The sequence below is a fragment of the Pistacia vera genome, unplaced genomic scaffold, assembly GCF_008641045.1.
Source record: "Pistacia vera cultivar Batoury unplaced genomic scaffold, PisVer_v2 Contig461, whole genome shotgun sequence".
Classification (NCBI taxonomy): domain Eukaryota; kingdom Viridiplantae; phylum Streptophyta; class Magnoliopsida; order Sapindales; family Anacardiaceae; genus Pistacia; species Pistacia vera.
The window spans coordinates 1,995,342-2,016,384 of NW_022196292.1; the positions used below are offsets into that span (position 1 = coordinate 1,995,342).

Genomic DNA, 21,043 nt, shown 5'->3' on the forward strand with positions numbered 1-21,043 from the left:
ATGATGACATCAGCATACATTTTAGCCATAACATATCTAAAAAATATTTTTGTTTTTCTTTAATACCTTTTGCTCTCTATAGCTAGGAAAGGGCTCACCAATATTTCTTATTTTAATAAAACCTCCAAAATATTAGGCTTCCTTCATCACCTAATTATGATAGCATAGCCAAACTTAATGAAACTCTTACTGTTATTAAAAAAAATCTTGTTATAAAATAATCAACTATTATATTAGTAACCGTAAATAATAAATATTTTTAATATAAAATAATATAATTAATTATCAATAAAATAAAAAGATAATACAATAAAATAAACAATACCAACAACTTGATCACGTGTGAGAAATCTTTCAGAACAATAGGATGAGATCCGAAGAATACAACATTAGAAGAATGTCGAGGCCTGTGTAACACACAATTTCCTTAAAACAAATTTGCCTCATTAACTCAGGTGCACAAGGATTTGAGCAGCGTTTGTTTCTCAGGATACAACGACAAATGAATAGCAAGATAAGCATCACTCTTCTATTATAACGAACTAAATAAAACCTTAACTCCAACAAAAGAAAACCTTAAAAACTAAAAAGAAAATAAGAGATTGAAAGAGCTCTCAATTTTTTCTTTTTTTGGTGTGTTTGAAATGAGAGAAAAAATATCTTTTTATACTACTCAATGTGGGACAGAACATTGAATTCCACTATTATTTTCCACCTTTTCACTTTTCAATTCTTAAAACTTCCTCCATTAATCCACTAACCTTTTACTTTTCAAATTCTCAACTTACACCACCGTCACTTTCATTCCACTTATTTCTTCAATTTAATAAAATATTCCAACACTTACTATGATTGTGTACAATTTATGAGTAGTTTCATGTGAAATTTTATGAATCCAATTTCCAGTTTGTTTTAATTAATGATAGAAGGAGTTGTGGTTAATATATACTTATTTTTAAGTAATCGTCCTAAATGATTGGATTGTTTTTAATAAATTAACAAAATTTATATTTATAATTAGCCAACCCGTAGTTTATAATTTTTGCATTTTAAAATTTTTATCAGGGAAACTCCCGCGTTAACATTAATGAGATATAATTATCATATAACGGCCACATTATGTAATTAATAAATTATATTCTTGTCAATAAAAACCTTTGTAATATTTACTAATAACTAATATATACGTATATAAAATTAATTATATAAATTATTTTCTTATAATTGATATAATAATTTATTCTATTTTTTGTTTTAAATGAGTAGACAACATATTCCAATCTCAGGATTAGTGAAATCCCAAATTGATACTTGGTTGTAGACCTGGCAAACTGGAGGGTTGAGCGGGTATGGTCCGGGTAGCAACGGGTTGTGGGTTCACGGGTAAAAAAATCTCACGGGTCGATATTTTCATGATCGGGCGGGTATGGGTCACCCGTGAAAATGGCAGCAGCCTTTTACATTTTACACATTTTTTACTAATCACGAGCTTTACTGATAACAAAAACAAAATCTTGATGAGGGAAGATTGACTTGACGGTGATAAAGAGGAGAATGAACCCGTCATTAAATTCATGCCAGAAGTTTCTAGTGTACCCGCCTACACTAAATACTTAAGCTGGAACATGGTGCTGCACTTCACATTTTGGACTTTCTGGGCTTGATGTTATGGTGAGTTCTTTGATTCTGTTCATCATAAACTTCCCCCATTTTCGAGGGTAAGGCCTAATTTTTTCAACAATTGAAGGCGGCATTGAGGTGGAAGAGTTGACAAGGAACAAAATAGATGTTGTGGAGTCAAGAACTGTAGGACCGATGATTGCGCATAAATCATAATTATGGTGAGATCTGTCGCAGTTGATTTGTGGGGATTGAGAAGGTGGTCGAGGAAGTTGGTCCAACTTGCTTGTTGATTTCAATTCTAAGTCCTTTTTGTCTACAACCATAGAAATACTATATCAATTTTGGACGAAAGTAACATTTTATTCTTCATATCAGTAATTATTCCTGACTCTTGACATCATTTCACATGTTTCAGTTCATTTTTATTTACTTTTCCAATTTTTCGGTCAACTCATTTTTTTAATAATAACTTATAGAGTTCTTATGAGACCTTATATATTTATTGACAAGTGAGAGGAGATCTGGTGCTGCCGTGAGAGAATGGGCTGCCGTGACCTGCTGCTGCTGCCATGACCTGCTGCTGTTGGCACCTGCTGCTGCCGTGAGAGAAGTCAGAGAATGAGGGAAAGTGGAGCTGTTGTGAGAGTGAGAGAGTGAGGGAGTGGAGCTGCTGCGAGAGGACTGAGGAGTGGTCGTGGAGCTGCTATGGCCTGTGAGAGAAGAGAATGAGCTGCTGCGTTTTTTGTTTTTTTCACTGATAAGTTTTGCTGTTTTGGTTTAGATTAGGGTTTGAGTTGAGAGTGAGATGAGTGATAAGTTTTTTTTTCTTTTTTTAAATTTCAAATTTGTGGGTCCGCGGGTAGTACCCGGTCCATCCGCAAAAGTCACGGGCGGGTCGGGTACGGGTCAGATTCTTATGGGTCAAAATATGTGTTACCCGTACCCGCTCGTTGGGTACGGGTACCCATTGACCTGCGGGTACATCCGCCCGTTTGTCAGGTCTACCTGGTTGTATTTATTCTAGATTCCCACTGTTAAACTAATACCTTTAATGATTATTGGAGGTGGTTGGAAATAGTAAATGAGGTCGGCAATTGAAGGTATGAGTTTTGTAGAGGAGGTTGTTGGGAGTCCAACGGTGGTTTGAGAAGTGATTTTGGACTTCCGGAAAAGCCAAAAACCATATTACTAACGTGGGCTGCTTTTTTTCTAACATGCACCCTTCTTTGACCCAAAAAAGTGTCAGTGCAATCTAGCGCACTAACATGCGCCGCACTGTATTTTCTAAAACTCGCGTGTGGGAATATATCGTTTGCTCTTTTTATATTTATCTTTCATATAATTTCTTTTTATATTTGTCTCTAATATAATTTCTTTTTATATTTATCTTTAATATAAATTATTCGATCACATTGAACACATCAGTTCTTGTAGTATTTATAGTATGAGTTTGTAAATGAATTATTATTCTAAACGAATATAACAATCATATATAGATTTGTGAAGACAGTATATAAATAGAACAGCTCTTGATCAATCCCGCTCGATCTCACTCGGACGAGCTCCAAAAAATTCAAAAAGAAAAGATGCCAGAAGCAGAATCAAGCGCTAATTTTCGAAATGCGAATCATACAGTTGATCCCGTCGATCATCTTCCACTCTCTCTTCTCCGATCCGAGTACATCCCGGCCGCACCGACCCGATCCTTATCCACAATCGACTGGTTACCGGAGTTTGCCGGTTACTCATGGGTGGCGTACGGAGCATCTTCTCTTCTGGTGATCTCTCATTTTCCTTCTCCCCTCTCCCAAGATGAAACCCTAATTGGTCCCATTTTTCGCCAATTTTTCGAGCTCTCCGATGATACAACGCCCGTCAGTGCCGTTTCTTGGTCTCCCGTAGCTCCTTCAATTGGCGGCCTTGCTGCTGCCTCGGGGAATTGCATCTATGTCTTTACTCATGATTCGGGGACCTCCAAAGGTATTAAGAGTCTTTCTGCGTTTGCTTTTCTGTTTGTTTACCAAGAAAGTTGATGGAAAGAATATTAGAAACCTACTAGCATGAGTACACACTCTCTATTACTCATACTTAGCCTTGCAAGAAAACTATTTTCTTCACAATTTTTATGGTTTAGTTCATAAGAAATGTTAGCCGTAAAATTGGTTAATTATAAGTTACTTTTTGTTTAGTTATTTTTTTTCTTCTAAATTTTTCGCAATGTCGGTTGTTATAACACGTACATTGGAGTCTGAACTACGTTGCTGAGTTCATCAAATGCTGAAGTTAAAAAAAATTCGCGTTGCACTATACTGCTTTTTACCATATTCTTATTCTGATATTTATCTTTGTTACTTTTCATTTCGAGTTTATGGGTTCTTCTGTCAGCATATGTGTCTCAAAAGAGATAAAAAAAAAAACGGTGAAGAAGCATGAAATCAGATGCACAAGACCATATACCTAGCTGATTGTTAATCAGATAATCAGCTGTTTTAATTATTTCTTAAAATATTCTGTTTAGTTCGAATTCAAATTTCTTTTACTCATATTCAGGTTCTTTTTGTTGGAGCCAGAATGCAGTACTCATACAACGTACAAAGGTGGAGGCAATTCAATGGACGGGGTCTGGGGATGGGATCATTGCTGGTGGAATTGAGATCGTTTTATGGAAAAAGCAAAACACATCCTGGGAAATAGCTTGGAAGTTTAAAGAGAATCAGCCTCAAAATCTTGTTTCTGCAACTTGGTCTATTGAGGGACCTTCTGCAACTGCAGCTTATATGTATAAACCAGACCTTGGAGGATCTAATGAGGCAGGCAAGTGTGTTTTAGTTTGTTACAGTGATGGAAAATCTGAATATGCCAAAGTCAGGCTACGTCATCCTCAGCCCATTGCAATGATTCAATGGAGGCCATCAACGAGAAGGCAATTCCAGGGAGATGCAAAACATTCATCTAGGCATGTGCTGCTAACATGCTGCTTGGATGGAACTCTAAGATTATGGAGTGAGATGGATAGCAGAAGGGTTAAAAAAGTTGGCAGGGACATTAATGATCGTAAAACCATGGGACGATCTTTTTGTGTTGTTGCTGTGATTGAAGTAAATCAGGCCTTGAATGGAGATCTTGGAATGGATGTGTTTTTTACATGGGCAACGGAAAACACAAGCATGTTTAAAACCAGTCAAGGGGACAACCAATTTATTTCTGCTGGAGGATTTGAGCGTGGAAGGGCTGGCAAATGTGAGTGGTTAATTGGGTTTGGTCCTTCCTTTTTGTCTACAACCATAGAAATACTATATCAATTTTGGACGAAAGTAACATTTTATTCTTCATATCAGTAATTATTCCTGACTCTTGACATCATTTCACATGTTTCAGTTCATTTTTATTTACTTTTCCAATTTTTCGGTCAACTCATTTTTTTAATAATAACTTATAGAGTTCTTATGAGACCTTATATATTTATTGACAAGTGAGAGGAGATCTGGTGCTGCCGTGAGAGAATGGGCTGCCGTGACCTGCTGCTGCTGCCATGACCTGCTGCTGTTGGCACCTGCTGCTGCCGTGAGAGAAGTCAGAGAATGAGGGAAAGTGGAGCTGTTGTGAGAGTGAGAGAGTGAGGGAGTGGAGCTGCTGCGAGAGGACTGAGGAGTGGTCGTGGAGCTGCTATGGCCTGTGAGAGAAGAGAATGAGCTGCTGCGTTTTTTGTTTTTTTCACTGATAAGTTTTGCTGTTTTGGTTTAGATTAGGGTTTGAGTTGAGAGTGAGATGAGTGATAAGTTTTTTTTTCTTTTTTTAAATTTCAAATTTGTGGGTCCGCGGGTAGTACCCGGTCCATCCGCAAAAGTCACGGGCGGGTCGGGTACGGGTCAGATTCTTATGGGTCAAAATATGTGTTACCCGTACCCGCTCGTTGGGTACGGGTACCCATTGACCTGCGGGTACATCCGCCCGTTTGTCAGGTCTACCTGGTTGTATTTATTCTAGATTCCCACTGTTAAACTAATACCTTTAATGATTATTGGAGGTGGTTGGAAATAGTAAATGAGGTCGGCAATTGAAGGTATGAGTTTTGTAGAGGAGGTTGTTGGGAGTCCAACGGTGGTTTGAGAAGTGATTTTGGACTTCCGGAAAAGCCAAAAACCATATTACTAACGTGGGCTGCTTTTTTTCTAACATGCACCCTTCTTTGACCCAAAAAAGTGTCAGTGCAATCTAGCGCACTAACATGCGCCGCACTGTATTTTCTAAAACTCGCGTGTGGGAATATATCGTTTGCTCTTTTTATATTTATCTTTCATATAATTTCTTTTTATATTTGTCTCTAATATAATTTCTTTTTATATTTATCTTTAATATAAATTATTCGATCACATTGAACACATCAGTTCTTGTAGTATTTATAGTATGAGTTTGTAAATGAATTATTATTCTAAACGAATATAACAATCATATATAGATTTGTGAAGACAGTATATAAATAGAACAGCTCTTGATCAATCCCGCTCGATCTCACTCGGACGAGCTCCAAAAAATTCAAAAAGAAAAGATGCCAGAAGCAGAATCAAGCGCTAATTTTCGAAATGCGAATCATACAGTTGATCCCGTCGATCATCTTCCACTCTCTCTTCTCCGATCCGAGTACATCCCGGCCGCACCGACCCGATCCTTATCCACAATCGACTGGTTACCGGAGTTTGCCGGTTACTCATGGGTGGCGTACGGAGCATCTTCTCTTCTGGTGATCTCTCATTTTCCTTCTCCCCTCTCCCAAGATGAAACCCTAATTGGTCCCATTTTTCGCCAATTTTTCGAGCTCTCCGATGATACAACGCCCGTCAGTGCCGTTTCTTGGTCTCCCGTAGCTCCTTCAATTGGCGGCCTTGCTGCTGCCTCGGGGAATTGCATCTATGTCTTTACTCATGATTCGGGGACCTCCAAAGGTATTAAGAGTCTTTCTGCGTTTGCTTTTCTGTTTGTTTACCAAGAAAGTTGATGGAAAGAATATTAGAAACCTACTAGCATGAGTACACACTCTCTATTACTCATACTTAGCCTTGCAAGAAAACTATTTTCTTCACAATTTTTATGGTTTAGTTCATAAGAAATGTTAGCCGTAAAATTGGTTAATTATAAGTTACTTTTTGTTTAGTTATTTTTTTTCTTCTAAATTTTTCGCAATGTCGGTTGTTATAACACGTACATTGGAGTCTGAACTACGTTGCTGAGTTCATCAAATGCTGAAGTTAAAAAAAATTCGCGTTGCACTATACTGCTTTTTACCATATTCTTATTCTGATATTTATCTTTGTTACTTTTCATTTCGAGTTTATGGGTTCTTCTGTCAGCATATGTGTCTCAAAAGAGATAAAAAAAAAAACGGTGAAGAAGCATGAAATCAGATGCACAAGACCATATACCTAGCTGATTGTTAATCAGATAATCAGCTGTTTTAATTATTTCTTAAAATATTCTGTTTAGTTCGAATTCAAATTTCTTTTACTCATATTCAGGTTCTTTTTGTTGGAGCCAGAATGCAGTACTCATACAACGTACAAAGGTGGAGGCAATTCAATGGACGGGGTCTGGGGATGGGATCATTGCTGGTGGAATTGAGATCGTTTTATGGAAAAAGCAAAACACATCCTGGGAAATAGCTTGGAAGTTTAAAGAGAATCAGCCTCAAAATCTTGTTTCTGCAACTTGGTCTATTGAGGGACCTTCTGCAACTGCAGCTTATATGTATAAACCAGACCTTGGAGGATCTAATGAGGCAGGCAAGTGTGTTTTAGTTTGTTACAGTGATGGAAAATCTGAATATGCCAAAGTCAGGCTACGTCATCCTCAGCCCATTGCAATGATTCAATGGAGGCCATCAACGAGAAGGCAATTCCAGGGAGATGCAAAACATTCATCTAGGCATGTGCTGCTAACATGCTGCTTGGATGGAACTCTAAGATTATGGAGTGAGATGGATAGCAGAAGGGTTAAAAAAGTTGGCAGGGACATTAATGATCGTAAAACCATGGGACGATCTTTTTGTGTTGTTGCTGTGATTGAAGTAAATCAGGCCTTGAATGGAGATCTTGGAATGGATGTGTTTTTTACATGGGCAACGGAAAACACAAGCATGTTTAAAACCAGTCAAGGGGACAACCAATTTATTTCTGCTGGAGGATTTGAGCGTGGAAGGGCTGGCAAATGTGAGTGGTTAATTGGGTTTGGTCCTGGAATGCTGGTTACTTTCTGGGCTATCCATTGTCTTGATGACATCAATCCCTTAAGGTTCCCACGAGTTACATTATGGAAGAAACAAAGCCTGGAATCTGGAAATCTAAATAGAAGTGGTTTTCCAAATTTTAAGGAGCAACTAATTCTTAATAAAGTTGTTATTTTAAGAAACTGCGTTTCTGGTCCTCCAACTGTTTGCTCTTTGATTCATCTATCACCTTGTAACTCCTTGGTTTGGTCCTTTTTGCATACCCAAACATCAAAAAACATAGAGGATATATCTCCTAATGAATCCCAAACAGGAAACTTCTTGTCATTTTCAGCAAGTAGGGTTTTAAATATAGATGGTCACACGGGAAAAATCTTACAAGTTGCTGTGCATCCTTGTGTCTCCGAAGTTGAACTTGCTGTTTCTCTTGATTCTAATGGGTTGCTGTTATTCTGGTCTCTTTCTACCATTTCAAACAGCATCTCTGCCTTCCCAACGTTGATTCCTACATGGAAACTTTGTGGAAAACTTGGAACTCAAGGTTTGTGTTCGAAATATACGGCCTTGAGCTGGGCTCCTTCAATGCTGCATGAAGAAAGGGTTCTTCTTATGGGTCATGTTGCAGGAATAGATTGCTTTATAGTAAAGGTTTCTCAAACTGAAGAGAACGGAATATCATGTAATTACATATGCACTATACCTCTTAGTGGTCATAGGACTTATGAGGAAGGTCCTGCAAATATATTTTCTATACCTTTGCCTTCTTGTAACAGTAAAACGGTAAAGTATAATAAATTTTTGCTTTTGGGGGTGTGGATGAATGGGTTTGAGGCCCTATCATGGGAAATCACCTTACACCCTGTTGATTTACTGGAAAGATGCTGTGAATGTAATGTTGACGATAATGCTGTTAAATGCATTATGTGGAAGTTTGGAATTACTACTTCTGAAAAAAGATATTGCATTGCTGTCTATCCCCGATCATCCCAATTTCCTGAGGCTCACACAAATAATCAAATTACAAGTTTTGCTGTGGTCTGTCCAAGTAGTCTGATACATGTGGATCAAAAGTTAGCTGATGATGATGATCTGTGCAGCAAAATTCCTGCATATACTATGGCAACAGGCTCCTCTGATGGTATTTTGAAACTGTGGAGAAGTAACCTTGGTAGCCCATCAACCCCTGACATGCAATGGGAGCTTGTAGGTATGTTTGTCGCTCATCAAGGTCCTGTTTCTACTATGTGCTTGACTAATTGTGGTCTGAAGATTGCTACCGTTTCTTCTAAAAGTGATTCAAATGCTGGGAGCACACTTTCTGTATGGGAGTCTGTATACCTTACAGGGTTTGGTAGTTTCATATTGGAAGATACATTATCCTTTGACAGAAGTGTTGTTGCTGTAAATTGGTTAACTTTTGAAAATGGTCAATTCTTACTTGGCGTGTGCATGGAAAATGAGCTGTGGATATATGCACAGAGGCGTTGTGGTGGTCAGACTTTGCTGAACTCTAAAAAGTCTTTTAAAATGCAAATTTGGTTGTGCATTGCATTTGCTCATACTTCTCCTGCTATTCATGGCCTCTTTTCTGGTCGCAGGGCCACAGCTATTGTTGTGCACAATAGCTACTTTAGTCTATTTAGTAGGTGGTTGTTTCTCATTGATAAAAAACATCAGGCCAAATGCCATTCAAATTTTGCTGTGGACAATTCTTCCTGTCTTGACTATGGAACAGATACAAACACTGTTTGTGCTATGTCCACTGGTTGTGATATTGGTGGTGGTTTCAAAGTATCATCAGTTGAAGATCTTAGAGGAGAATGCAAGTCTGCTCTTTCTGTGATGACTAATGTGAAAAGTGATCTATCCAGAGTTTTGTTTGTATCAAGTGATCAACTGCAATTTGGTTCAGGAATCATGCTTGGTTTCTGGAGCATGCTGGAAATTGCTGAGAAGTTAAGGGGATCTTTGCCTGCTTATCATCCTGAGGCACTCCTCATAAATATATATTCAGGTATTATGAAGACAATTTTATCCATTTTAATAAATATGCAATTTATTTTCGTGCTTCAAACTTTAGTAGGCTGTATAAGCTGCTGCAATGCTAGTTATAGCATTCATCTTTGATTGTCAGACAAGTAGACAGTTACATCATAAAAAAATTGCTTTATTGCATTTTATTCATCGTTGGTATCATTGGTGTTCTTTTGCTTGAAGCATTGTTTTTAATTAAAAAAAAAAAAAAAAGCATATTTTTCGCTTTTCTGGAAGGGGATAATGAAGAAATTTCATTCAGTGACTAGGACTTGTGAATAGTTTCGAGTAGATCCGGAATAGACTTTTCAACTATTTAACAACTAGGCCTATCATCTAGGTAAAAGCTTTCTTTCTTTGTCTTTTATTACAGTTCAGATATCTTGCATTCATTTGACGTATCTGTTAAAAATAAGAAATAGGAAAAAAGTACTTGAATACTATTAATGAATTTCTCTTTACTTTTCGTATGGGATGAAGTCTCTTCTATTTTTTGCGAAGCTTGGTAAAATCTTGTTAATCATTGAATACCACTATAATCATCCATTTGAATTTTGTAAAATTGTGGCCTAAACTTTATGTTATATTTTATACACACAAACATCTACTTTCAGGTATGATGTTTGTTGTTAATTACTTGTTTTGGGTCTATTGGAGGCCCATGGAGCCTTTTCTCCTGTTGCGAAACCTGTTTTCCCTTATATATAGGATTTGATCCCATGTCTCTAGGCAACTGGTGCCTTCTAAGCTTGCTGACACCGACTATTTATTTATTGTAAGTAAAGTCATATTTATTTTCTTGTGAATATCTTGGACTTTGTTTGTCAATCTTGAAGGAAATTACTCTTCTTCCCCAACCTTTCTCTATTCCTTTCCCTTCTATTTTAGTCATCTGCATATTTTGTCTATGGTATGATATATGTGGACACTGGAAGTTCTTATTAATATTAGGCAGGCTGAAGGATACTTTGTTTATAAATTTTTGCTATTCTTTTGTGAAATATTATCAATTTACTTGGTGACTAAAAATACATACAAATATATTAAAGAAGTTGAATTGAGATGGTCTACCTTACATGGTCATGGGTGTTCGCATCCTCGAAAGGAATGGTACTCATGACCTTGCAGCAGAAATATTTGATTGTCAAATTATTTTCAGCTAACATTTGTCCTATTATCAAATTTGTTTTGTAATATGCTGACAATATATTGATTCTCTTCCTGTGAGGTCTCCATCTTTCATTTAATTTTGGGAAGCAGGTCATTTATAGCTTCATATTTAATTGTATGTTAAGGCTAATGATATATTACTGAAAGAATGTTATTTCTAATGTCTTTAGGCAATTGGAAACGTGCATATGTGTCTTTGAGGCATCTTGTTGAATACCTTACTTCAAATAATGTCTCAGAGACGATATATCCCTCCACAAAGTCTGGCCATATTGTCCCACAGATCCTTTTGTCAAATTATTTTGAAGGGTTTCTCTCCAAAGGTTCAGCCAATAGTGAATTTAAATGGAATGGGGTTGATACATCAATGACATCTTCTTCACAGTTTAATGGAGGCATTACCCAGTTTGCTTACAATTTTGCGTCCGTTGATGCTTCCACTTATATGGTTAATTCATCATCTCCAAAATCTGAACTTGGTGGCTTTGTTGAGTCTCTTGAGAATTTAAATGGGCTACCAGCTATAACCACCATAGAGAAGATGGAAATTCTTGCGGTTATTGATCTACTCAAAGAAGTTAGTAATATGCAATCTGCTTCAGCCTATGAAAATCTTGATGAATTTGGCCGAAGGTGCTTCCACAATTTGTTTATTGCATTATTTTGTTGCCCAATTACTGTTCTATGGCATTTACTGCATGGTGTACTAACCAATGATTTCAGATTTTGCTAAACGGACTTGGCTCAAATGTGGTTTGATCTTAGATCTTACTTAGTGCCAGCTCAGTATATAGTTCCGTGATGTAAATTTTTTCAATGATTTTTCCTTGCTGACAAGTAGACTGAGTTATTAGTGCTCAAGGGAGGTGGGCCCAGCACATAAATTTTATGCAAAAATTGCAACTCTTCAAGGCTCGGCAATGGCAAGACAATAGTCTAATTTATAAAGGACAGAGTCTAAATGTTGTGCAGTGGATTCTCATTCCTCAAAACGGTTGTTTATTTATTGAAAACTGTTTTTCATTTAGTGAATCTGCACCACTTATAGGGTTTTTTGCAGTCCCATAGAGAGAATTTTTTGTCTGCATTAATACTACTAATCTCAAAGCTTGTACTTGATAGGAAAAGGCTCTACAATGCTATATAAATCTTAAAGATGCCCCACATGTGCGTCACCAGATTTGATTAGTAGGATTGTGGCTTGGATCCAAATACTGGTCCAACCTAATGTGTGATTTTTACTTAATAGAATTAGTAGATTCTACATAAGACCTTTTGAATCTAGCTGATTGTGAGCTTAAGTCGTTAAAAATGGTGCCTACACTGGTATTTAAACTTCCAAACAAATAGTTTCAACTTAAGTTGTAGTATACAATTATTTTATTTAGTCTTTGTTCCTACTCTGATTTAATGTTTTATTTGCGGTTGTAACTGTAAAGTAATAGTGGTATTATTTCAAACTTTAATTCTTCTTTCAATAGTTTTTTTATTTTTTTATTTATTTATTTTAATTTTGATAATGATTTGTGTATATTTTTTAATTGTTTTATCGAAGGTTTTGGGTGGCATTAAGGTTTCAGCAACTACACTTTTCTCGAAGGTTTGGTAGATCGGCATCTGTGGAAGAGTTGGTTGTTGACTCTAGGCTTATAGGATGGGCTTTCCACTCTGATTGTCAGGAAGCTTTGTTTGGTTCTGTTCTATCTAATGAACCATCTTGGCCAGAAATGCGGGCACTGGGTGTTGGATTTTGGTTCACTAACATGACACAATTGCGTATAAGGGTAACATTTGGAGCTTTTCATTGTTTATTAATTTATTTTACACACTGTATTTCAATCGTTAGTTTTTTACTTTTTTTATATAATAATATATCAATCTTTAATTGCAACAGGACTCTGTCCTTTTTCGGGTCTCCTTCTTGGAGGTCTTGGTTAATCTTTTCTGTTATAAATTTGCATTATTAGTGCCAGTTGTACTTGATTTTCTGCACCATTCATATACCATCTTACAAGTAGATTTATCCAGGAAAACCTGAAAATAAAGATCATGTTGGTCTGACTACTGTGGAGTCTCACATTATTTCATTTCTGAGTAAGCTGGTAATATGATCACCTTTTTTCTAGTGGAGTGCAATTTAGTAGGATTGACCAATAGAAATATGTTATGGAATATGATAATCTAGTTTTCTTTTTGTGCACCAATTTTGCTTTTAGTTGATATATGGATAAATGGTTTGTTTTGTCAGGCCCGGTAATTTATATAGCATTGCAGGACAGGAGAGTTGACTTGTCCTACCTAGAGAACCCATTTGGAAGAGACATCTCATTCACTCTTTCATTTCAGATTTGGCTTTCTGCATCAGTAATAGGTTGATTATTTTGGAGTTAGGTTAGCTATGCCTTACACGTGATTATTGTTTAGTCGGTGTCAGATTGCAGTTTGCTTCATCGCATTTTATCTATGGGGTTTGTTATCAGAAATAGGTTTGTTCAAGTGTCACTATGTCCAGAATTTAAATCTGACCGATAAGGTCATGACAATAGTATTTAAGCTCTATATACCCCCTCATATGCAAGGCACATAGATAGATCATACTACAACCGCGAATGGAAAAGCTTATTATTGTTTTATTAAAACAATGAAAGGAGTTAAAAGCAAAACTAGTTGAACTTGGCAGGGATACCGTGTCAAGTAATCACTTGACCCAAAGTTAGCAGTGTTCTCTATCGGTTTGATCATGTTCGTGAATAGCAGTTGCTGCAAGAGAGAAATTGGTTCCTTAACTCTTGAAATTTCTCTGCTCCAATATTTTCTTACAAGGCAATTTGTTTTGTTCTTTCTTTTCTCTTTTTATTTTCTACTTTTTTGTTTGTTGCATTATGATTTATGTCATCTGGGGTACTCTGATGGACAACATATGTACTGTCACATCTCAACTCTGTAATAAAAACAGTTAAAAGATGTTTTACTTGGCGATTTCTGATGCTACTCTTTAATTGTAGATGGAGAAACTGGCAAGATCACAGTATCTGAAGAGCAAAAATCCTAAAGATTGTGCACTTTTGTATATAGCTTTGAATCGACTTCAAGTTTTGGCTGGCCTGTTTAAACTTAGTAAAGATGAGAAGGACAAACCCCTGGTGGCATTTCTTTCGCGCAATTTTCAGGTATGTGTAAAGTTAGATGATTTTAAGTTCTTGATGTGATGATTGTTGCATTTGTGGTAAACATAACGGAACTAATTTCCAGGAATCTTTCTTGGAAGAAGCTTTCACTAGTTTATTTTTCCTGGTTAAATTGTTGGTAATATTATTATAATATCGTTCTGAGTTTCTCGAATTCAAACATTTTTGTCAGTGTATTTTATGATGTTAACGTGCTGAAGGGAAGACACTAATCGATTTTGTCCAGCATGTTTAGATTCAATTTGTATTTTAATTACTTCTATGAGAGGAGAAAAATAAGGGAGCTGCTTTGAAAATTCTTATGTCTTGCTGGGTAGATTATTACCTGTACAGTTTCCTAGATTCTAGTCTTCATAAATGTTTGTTGACTGTTGCATTTGATGATGTTGGTTTGCTGAGCTAAATTTGGTTAATTATTCTTCCATATTTATTTCCATTCTCTATTTGCATCAATTGCTTTTGCAGGAGGAGAAAAATAAGGCAGCTGCTTTGAAAAATGCTTATGTCTTACTCGGTAGGCATCAACTAGAGCTGGCTATTGCTTTTTTTCTGCTTGGGGGTGACGCAGCCTCTGCGATTAATGTGTGTGCAAAAAATCTTGGGGATGAACAGCTGGCGCTAGTAATTTGCCGGCTCCTAGAGGCGCGTGGTGGACCATTGGAGCGTCATCTTATCGCAAAGTTTATACTTCCATCTGCCATTGAGAGGAAAGACTACTGGCTTGCAAGCCTTCTGGAGGTTCCTTATATATGATATTTATCTATTTCCAGATTCTCCCTCCACCCCCCCTCCCCCCTTTCTCCATTAAACATTCTTCTGTACTGCTTTATTTGTTACCCCTTTCCACTTTCTAACTAGTCTCAAATTATAAAAAATTCATTTGCTTTTGCAGTGGGAATTAGGGAATTACTCTGAGTCATTTCTGACCTTGACCGGTTTCCGAGAAACTACTGTTACCAACAAGTTTGCTGTATTGTCCAATAATGCTGCTTTTGTGGATCCCAGTATTGGTTTGTATTGCCTCACCCTAGCAAACCAAAATCATATGAAAAATGCTATCGGGGAAAAAAATGCTGCTATCCTTGGTAGATGGGCAACTTTGATGAGAGCTACTGCTTTAAACAGATGTGGGCTTCCTGTAAGTTAATTCATTGTCAATGTTCTTGTTTCTGGATAATTAATACTTGAATTAATATTTTGTTTGAGCCCTGTCATTTCAGAGTCAACATACATGCACACACATAATTTTCCAATTCTTAAAGTATTTAAAATATTTAAAGAACTGTTACTGATTAAAATTGTCTTCAACTTTGATAGTTTTGATTGGGTTACAGCTGCATTGAGACTATAAGCTTTATATACTTTATTGCTATCCTGATCTCAAAAAGTTACCCTACTGTGCGATATTGTTTCATGTGTTGTTCTCCTACATGTATCATATGGCACTATTTAAATGATTTATGTTTAATAAAACAAATACTGCGTGTAAGAATGGGATTGCATGGTTGGATTTTTATTTATTTTTTGATACACAGAAATCCCTTAAACAATTCTAGTATATTCAAAAGGACTCTTGGAGCTAGGAAACTGCTAAAGATTGCTAGAAGCTAAACCTTTTTTAATAAGTTTTTGCTTTGGCTAAAGTTTGAGCCTTTGCATCCTTTTTTTTATATATAATTTTCACTTAGCTTCTAGTGTGGCTGTATGCAGTTGAAATTGTCTTTATTTTTGGTCACTAGTGTGACATTATGTTTCAATCAGAAACTGCAATTATTAACTTTTCGTTGTCCATTTTAAGCTTGAAGCTTTGGAGTGCCTTTCATCTTCTCCCAGCACTATTGCGGTTACAGATCAAGGGAGTATACCAGATGTTGAACATTCTCAAATTATTCCTGCAATTCTAAAGCCTTCTGCGTGCGATGCTTCTAACTGGCTGTCAGGTGATGTGGCTTTGCATCTTGAGTCGCATGGTAAATTGGATTTAGCTCTTCAATATTTCTCAAAATTGATGTGGGAGCATCCTAGTTGGCCTAATCTAGGATCTGATAGAGCCAGTACATGCTCTATGGATCTTGAAACTCATCAACACGAGAAAATACTAGAAAATTTTCAATGCAAGTTATACACTGGACTTGCATATCTTAAGCAGAGATTTGCATTGGAATCTTCCTGTCTAATCAGCATGGTATATATTCTACAGACTATGATACTATGCTTTAATTTATCTGTCTGATGCTTTTCTCACATTAATTTTGTAAGAGGGACTGATCTGTTTTTGTGTTTCCCTTTGTACAGATTTTAGTCTTGTTGTGCAACAACGGGTTATTATTTATTGGATATGACATATTACGTGGATATACTTGTCAAGGACTCTCACAAGATGAGAGCAATGTAAAAGAGAGCTTCCTCTTATATTATCTTCAGCATAAGCCACTTTTGAAAGCTACTGAAGATTTCTCCTTTTTTATTTCACGGTTTATTGCTGCCTCAAGCATTACTTGCTCCAATTTGAAACCACTTCATATTGAAAATGGCCTGTGTAGAGAAGTTGGATCAGCATGTTTAAATGCTTGGAAGCATTACTTTGAATGTGTTATATTGTCATTGTGGAGTTTAAGGGCTGCTATGAGGAATTTTTCTGGCTACTTAACTGAAGAACTCATTATGGAACCCCTTGTTCTTCTTGATTTATACGAGTATTATGTGCATTTTGCCTCTGCTTGGTGTCAGAGAAATTCAAAAAGTATTCTTCTGCTCGTGCAACCTCTCTTGATTACCTATACCAATGGGCATACTCCCTACGAAGTTAATATGGTGAATCTGAAGAAAATTTTCCACCAAACTGCAGAGTTGGTAGCCTGTACATCAATTGATAATGTGGAAGGGATGCTTCAGGTTCCTAAAATTATTGATGATAAAAAATGCGATCTTATGCATTCAATTCCAGAAGATGAAAGATGGCATATCATGGCGGCTTGCTTGTGGCAACACATGTCCAGATTCACTAAACATAAGCTTAATTCTATATCCGTGAAACTTGATGACAATCATTCTACTGGTGTAATGGAACACATCAGGCTGCTCTCCTTGATATTGAGCAAATCATTGAAGTCCACATTGTTACATGTTTCTTCTTATCATGTAAAACAGCTTGCAATATTCCTGCAGCAGAAAGTAGAGATTGGACATGACGTTCCAACTTGTCGATGGTTAGATGAGTCTAAACTGTCTCAACCTGGAGTCCTCTATCCACATCTACGTGAGGGTGCTGCAAGTATGTACATGATGAATAACAAGGATGAAGCTGTATCTGAATTACTCTGGGATGCTTGTGCTGATGCAAATATGATATTTGAAGGTTTTGTGCAAGAAAAAATAAATTGGCAACATCATATCCATAGTAAACGTTCTAAAGGATGGACTCACATAAATGAAGGTGTCATGATGGATCACGAAAATGAGGCAGCTCACAACCATGGAGGCAATTCTAGCAGTACTTCTGCTGGTGGTGAAGTTGGACTGCCTGGTAAGGGCCTTTTTCGAAATGGCCATGCTTTACTGAGCTCCTGGCAGAAAGATACAAGCATTGTAAATGAGGTTACACCTTTCCAATCCCCTCAAGAAATATACAGGAGAAATGGGGAGCTTTTTGAGGTAATTGTTCTTTCTTTTTTCCATTGCATCTTTTGTCCATATGATACATTGATTTCCTTCATTGAAGGCTCTGGCCTCAAATTGATTAAGGATGGTTTCAGTCCTTTCATCTCCAGATATTTTTCATTTATCTGATTCTCACTAAATATTTTACTTTGAGCAGACAATGTGCATCAACTCTGTTGATCAAAGGCAGGTAGTAGTTGCTAGCAATCGAAAGGTTTGTCTCTGCACACAAAATCCTTCTTTTTTTCTGGGAGTGTTAGCTCAGGGAGTGATAAATTCCCTTGTTTGTATATTTTTAGTAAAACTATATCTTTTATATGGAAAGGTTTTTATTTCATTCTTTGTTTTTTGCAGTTGATAATAATTTAGTCAATAGTATAATATTATGTGCACATTTTTGACATATTCAAATAATAGGATATATGCATTACTCACACAATCAATCACATGAAGAGTACTCAATTTCAAATTTTATGTGTTTCAGGGAATAGTTTTCTTTGATTGGGAAGATGGGCTGCCTTTCAGAGGTCAAGCTGAATATATTTGGTCAGATGCTGATTGGCCACATAATGGTTGGGCTGGTTCAGAATCAACCCCCATGGCAACATTTGTTTCTCCTGGCATTGGTCTTGGGAGCAAGAAAGGGGCACGCCTTGGGTTAGGTGGTGCTACCTTTGGCTTGGATTTGTCAGCAAGACCAGCGAGAGATTTGACTGGTGGTGGAGCATTTGGGATTCCAGGTTATGCTGGTATTGGAGCATCTGGCTTAGGTTGGGAGATTCAAGATGATTTTGAGGAGTGTGTTGATCCACCAGCTACATTGGAAAATATAAGTACAAGGGCTTTCTCAAGTCACCCCTCCAGGCCTTTTTTCTTGGTTGGTTCTAGCAATACACACATTTACTTATGGGAGGTATGCAACTTTGACAGCTAAAAGAATATCATTTTTAAGGCTTTATCTTTTTTTTTTGTGTGTGTGTGTGTGTGTTCTTTGTCATAGGTTTTCTCCTTGGGAGAAGAACTCTTGCACAAAAAGTGTAGAGACAAACTTTTTCAGATTTTCTTCATTAAGGATGAAATGTAGTAGTCTTTGTTACTCATTATCAGGTCAAGCTTGGGGCACAGTGAAATGGTCCTATTTTATCATAGTTCAGAGATTGCAGGCATGATGCCAGCTTATTTTATCCAATGTTTTGAAAGTTTGCAAGGGAAAGGGAAAAGAATACTCATTTTTAAATGAATGTCCAATATTTTAGCTTGTAATGTTTAATTTAATTTACAGTACTGGTTAGACATGTACATATTGGGAGCCTTACCTGTTTCTCTTGCTGACTAGCAAGCTGATCCATCCCAGTTACTGTAACTCTCTATGCATTTGTCAGAACCACCAGTCAACAGCTAATGTAAAAGCTGCTAAGTTTTTGTTAATATCTCAAACCTTTAGGAATATTTGGCTTACGTGGTATATATCTATTGCAGTTTGGTAAGGATAAAGCAACTGCTACTTATGGCGTGCTTCCTGCTGCAAATGTTCCTCCCCCATATGCTCTTGCATCAATTTCCGCTTTGCAATTTGATCACTTTGGGCACAGATTTGCTAGTGCTGCACTGGATGGAACTGTATGCACATGGCAGCTCGAGGTGGGAGGAAGGAGCAATGTCCGTCCGACAGAATCATCACTCTGCTTTAATAGCCATGCAGTGTATGATTCCTTTTCTTTTCATTACTTTACTAGTAGATCCATGAGCAGATTCTAAAGTTCTCACTTTAATTTCCTAAATAATAACAATACCTCCAATTCTTTGAAATGATGAAAAGTGGCTTCTGCAATCTACTTGTAGTTTCACCTGTGTAGGTTGGTTTTTTTCTGGCACTCATCTCATTATGCATTTAGCTTATCGTAGTTGCCAAAATATTGAAAAAATCTGTGGCAACATTGTAATGGCCTTGGTCTATGAATTTGGGGCATGTTTGATTAATCATATGGTACATCTTTGTACTCTCTGATTTATTCTTTTCCTGTATCCATGTAATTATCTCAGCTTCCTTTTTCCACTTGATGCCGCTATCATGTTAAGATTTAACTGACACTTAAATTAGGGTCTTTTCTATTGTTAAGATGTTTCTTCATGCTACGAAATAGTCATTATTAACCAGCTGTTGTTTGATTGCAGGGATGTCACTTACATTACTTCAAGTGGGTCTGTTATTGCTGCAGCTGGACATAGCTCTAGTGGTATTAATGTGGTTATATGGGACACATTGGCTCCACCTACAAGCTCCAGGGCTTCCATCATTTGTCATGAAGGTTTTTTCCTCTATCCTGTTAAAGATTTTAAAACTTCAATAGGGTGGAAAAGTCATGTTTGAGTCTTCTTTTATTTACATTAACCTTTGGTACTTACATTTAAAACAAGAAATGGTACAACTTTTTTCATGATCACTCATAGGTAGCAGTTCTGTGTTTGCTTGTGGTTTCAGAAAACATCTGTTTCTTGACATATGATAGATGAGGGATTTTCTGGTTTTTGAAGTAATTATAGTGAAATATTGACCCAAAAAAGAAAAAATTACCTAACCTTTTAAGTCAATTTGAGATGTGGGAGTCTCACGGCCAGTTCTTGGGAGTGTGTGGTGAAATTGAAATTGAAATTGACTTATTATCAACATTGAATGGGAAAATGTACATTACTAGTACATGATGTACATCAATGGTGTGATTTCATATGATGCATCACAGTTTGGTACATTTATTGTTAGTATGTTGACTTTTTAGATTTTATTTGTTCAAAAACTTGGTTCTTTAGTTTAGCAGTATCTCCCATTTATAATCCGTACTCACCCTTTTCCTTTTCATGTGGAGGTGGTGCGCGCTCCATTTCTGTGTTTGATAACAACATTGGAAGTGGATCTGTTTCTCCCCTTATTGTGACTGGTGGTAAAGGTGGTGATGTTGGAATTCATGACTTCCGGTACATAGCAACTGGAAGAGCTAAAAGGCACAGGCACTTGGATACTGGTGAACTAAGTATAAACTCTTCTGCAAATACTGATACGCGAACAGGCTTTGGGAATAATCCTGGAGACCAGAATGGGATGCTTTGGTATATACCAAAGGCTCACTTAGGTAGAGGCATTTTTCTCCCC

The 21,043-nt window shown here is 36.9% G+C and overlaps 2 protein-coding genes across 2 annotated transcripts in view; both read left to right on the forward strand.

Annotated features, from left to right (window-relative positions):
- The first annotated feature begins 3,084 nt into the window (after positions 1-3,084).
- On the forward strand, positions 3,085-4,964 carry LOC116145457. The gene is made up of 2 exons (XM_031430908.1): positions 3,085-3,603; positions 4,174-4,964. The coding sequence occupies exons 1-2, from the start codon at positions 3,210-3,212 to the stop codon at positions 4,962-4,964; spliced, it is 1,185 nt and encodes a 394-aa protein (XP_031286768.1). The 5' UTR covers positions 3,085-3,209.
- Positions 4,965-6,056: 1,092 nt separating this feature from the next.
- The window catches only part of LOC116145459, a 16,492-nt gene continuing 1,505 nt past the window's right edge, over positions 6,057-21,043 (forward strand). The window contains exons 1-14 of the mRNA XM_031430910.1: positions 6,057-6,566; positions 7,137-9,857; positions 11,218-11,680; positions 12,603-12,831; positions 14,053-14,217; positions 14,701-14,973; positions 15,128-15,373; positions 16,034-16,420; positions 16,531-17,889; positions 18,053-18,109; positions 18,380-18,808; positions 19,375-19,598; positions 20,071-20,204; positions 20,760-21,029. Coding sequence (XP_031286770.1) covers positions 6,173-6,566; positions 7,137-9,857; positions 11,218-11,680; positions 12,603-12,831; positions 14,053-14,217; positions 14,701-14,973; positions 15,128-15,373; positions 16,034-16,420; positions 16,531-17,889; positions 18,053-18,109; positions 18,380-18,808; positions 19,375-19,598; positions 20,071-20,204; positions 20,760-21,029 — 7,351 coding nt within the window. The 5' untranslated portion in view covers positions 6,057-6,172. The remainder of the gene's footprint in view (positions 6,567-7,136; positions 9,858-11,217; positions 11,681-12,602; positions 12,832-14,052; positions 14,218-14,700; positions 14,974-15,127; positions 15,374-16,033; positions 16,421-16,530; positions 17,890-18,052; positions 18,110-18,379; positions 18,809-19,374; positions 19,599-20,070; positions 20,205-20,759; positions 21,030-21,043) is intronic.

Coding starts and splice junctions, on each gene's coding strand:
- LOC116145457 (XM_031430908.1), top strand. CDS start 3,210: ATGCCAGAAGCAGAATCAAGCGCTAATTTTCGAAATGCGAATCATACA. Junction 3,604..4,173: donor TGATTCGGGGACCTCCAAAG/GTATTAAGAGTC, acceptor ACTCATATTCAG/GTTCTTTTTGTTGGAGCCAG.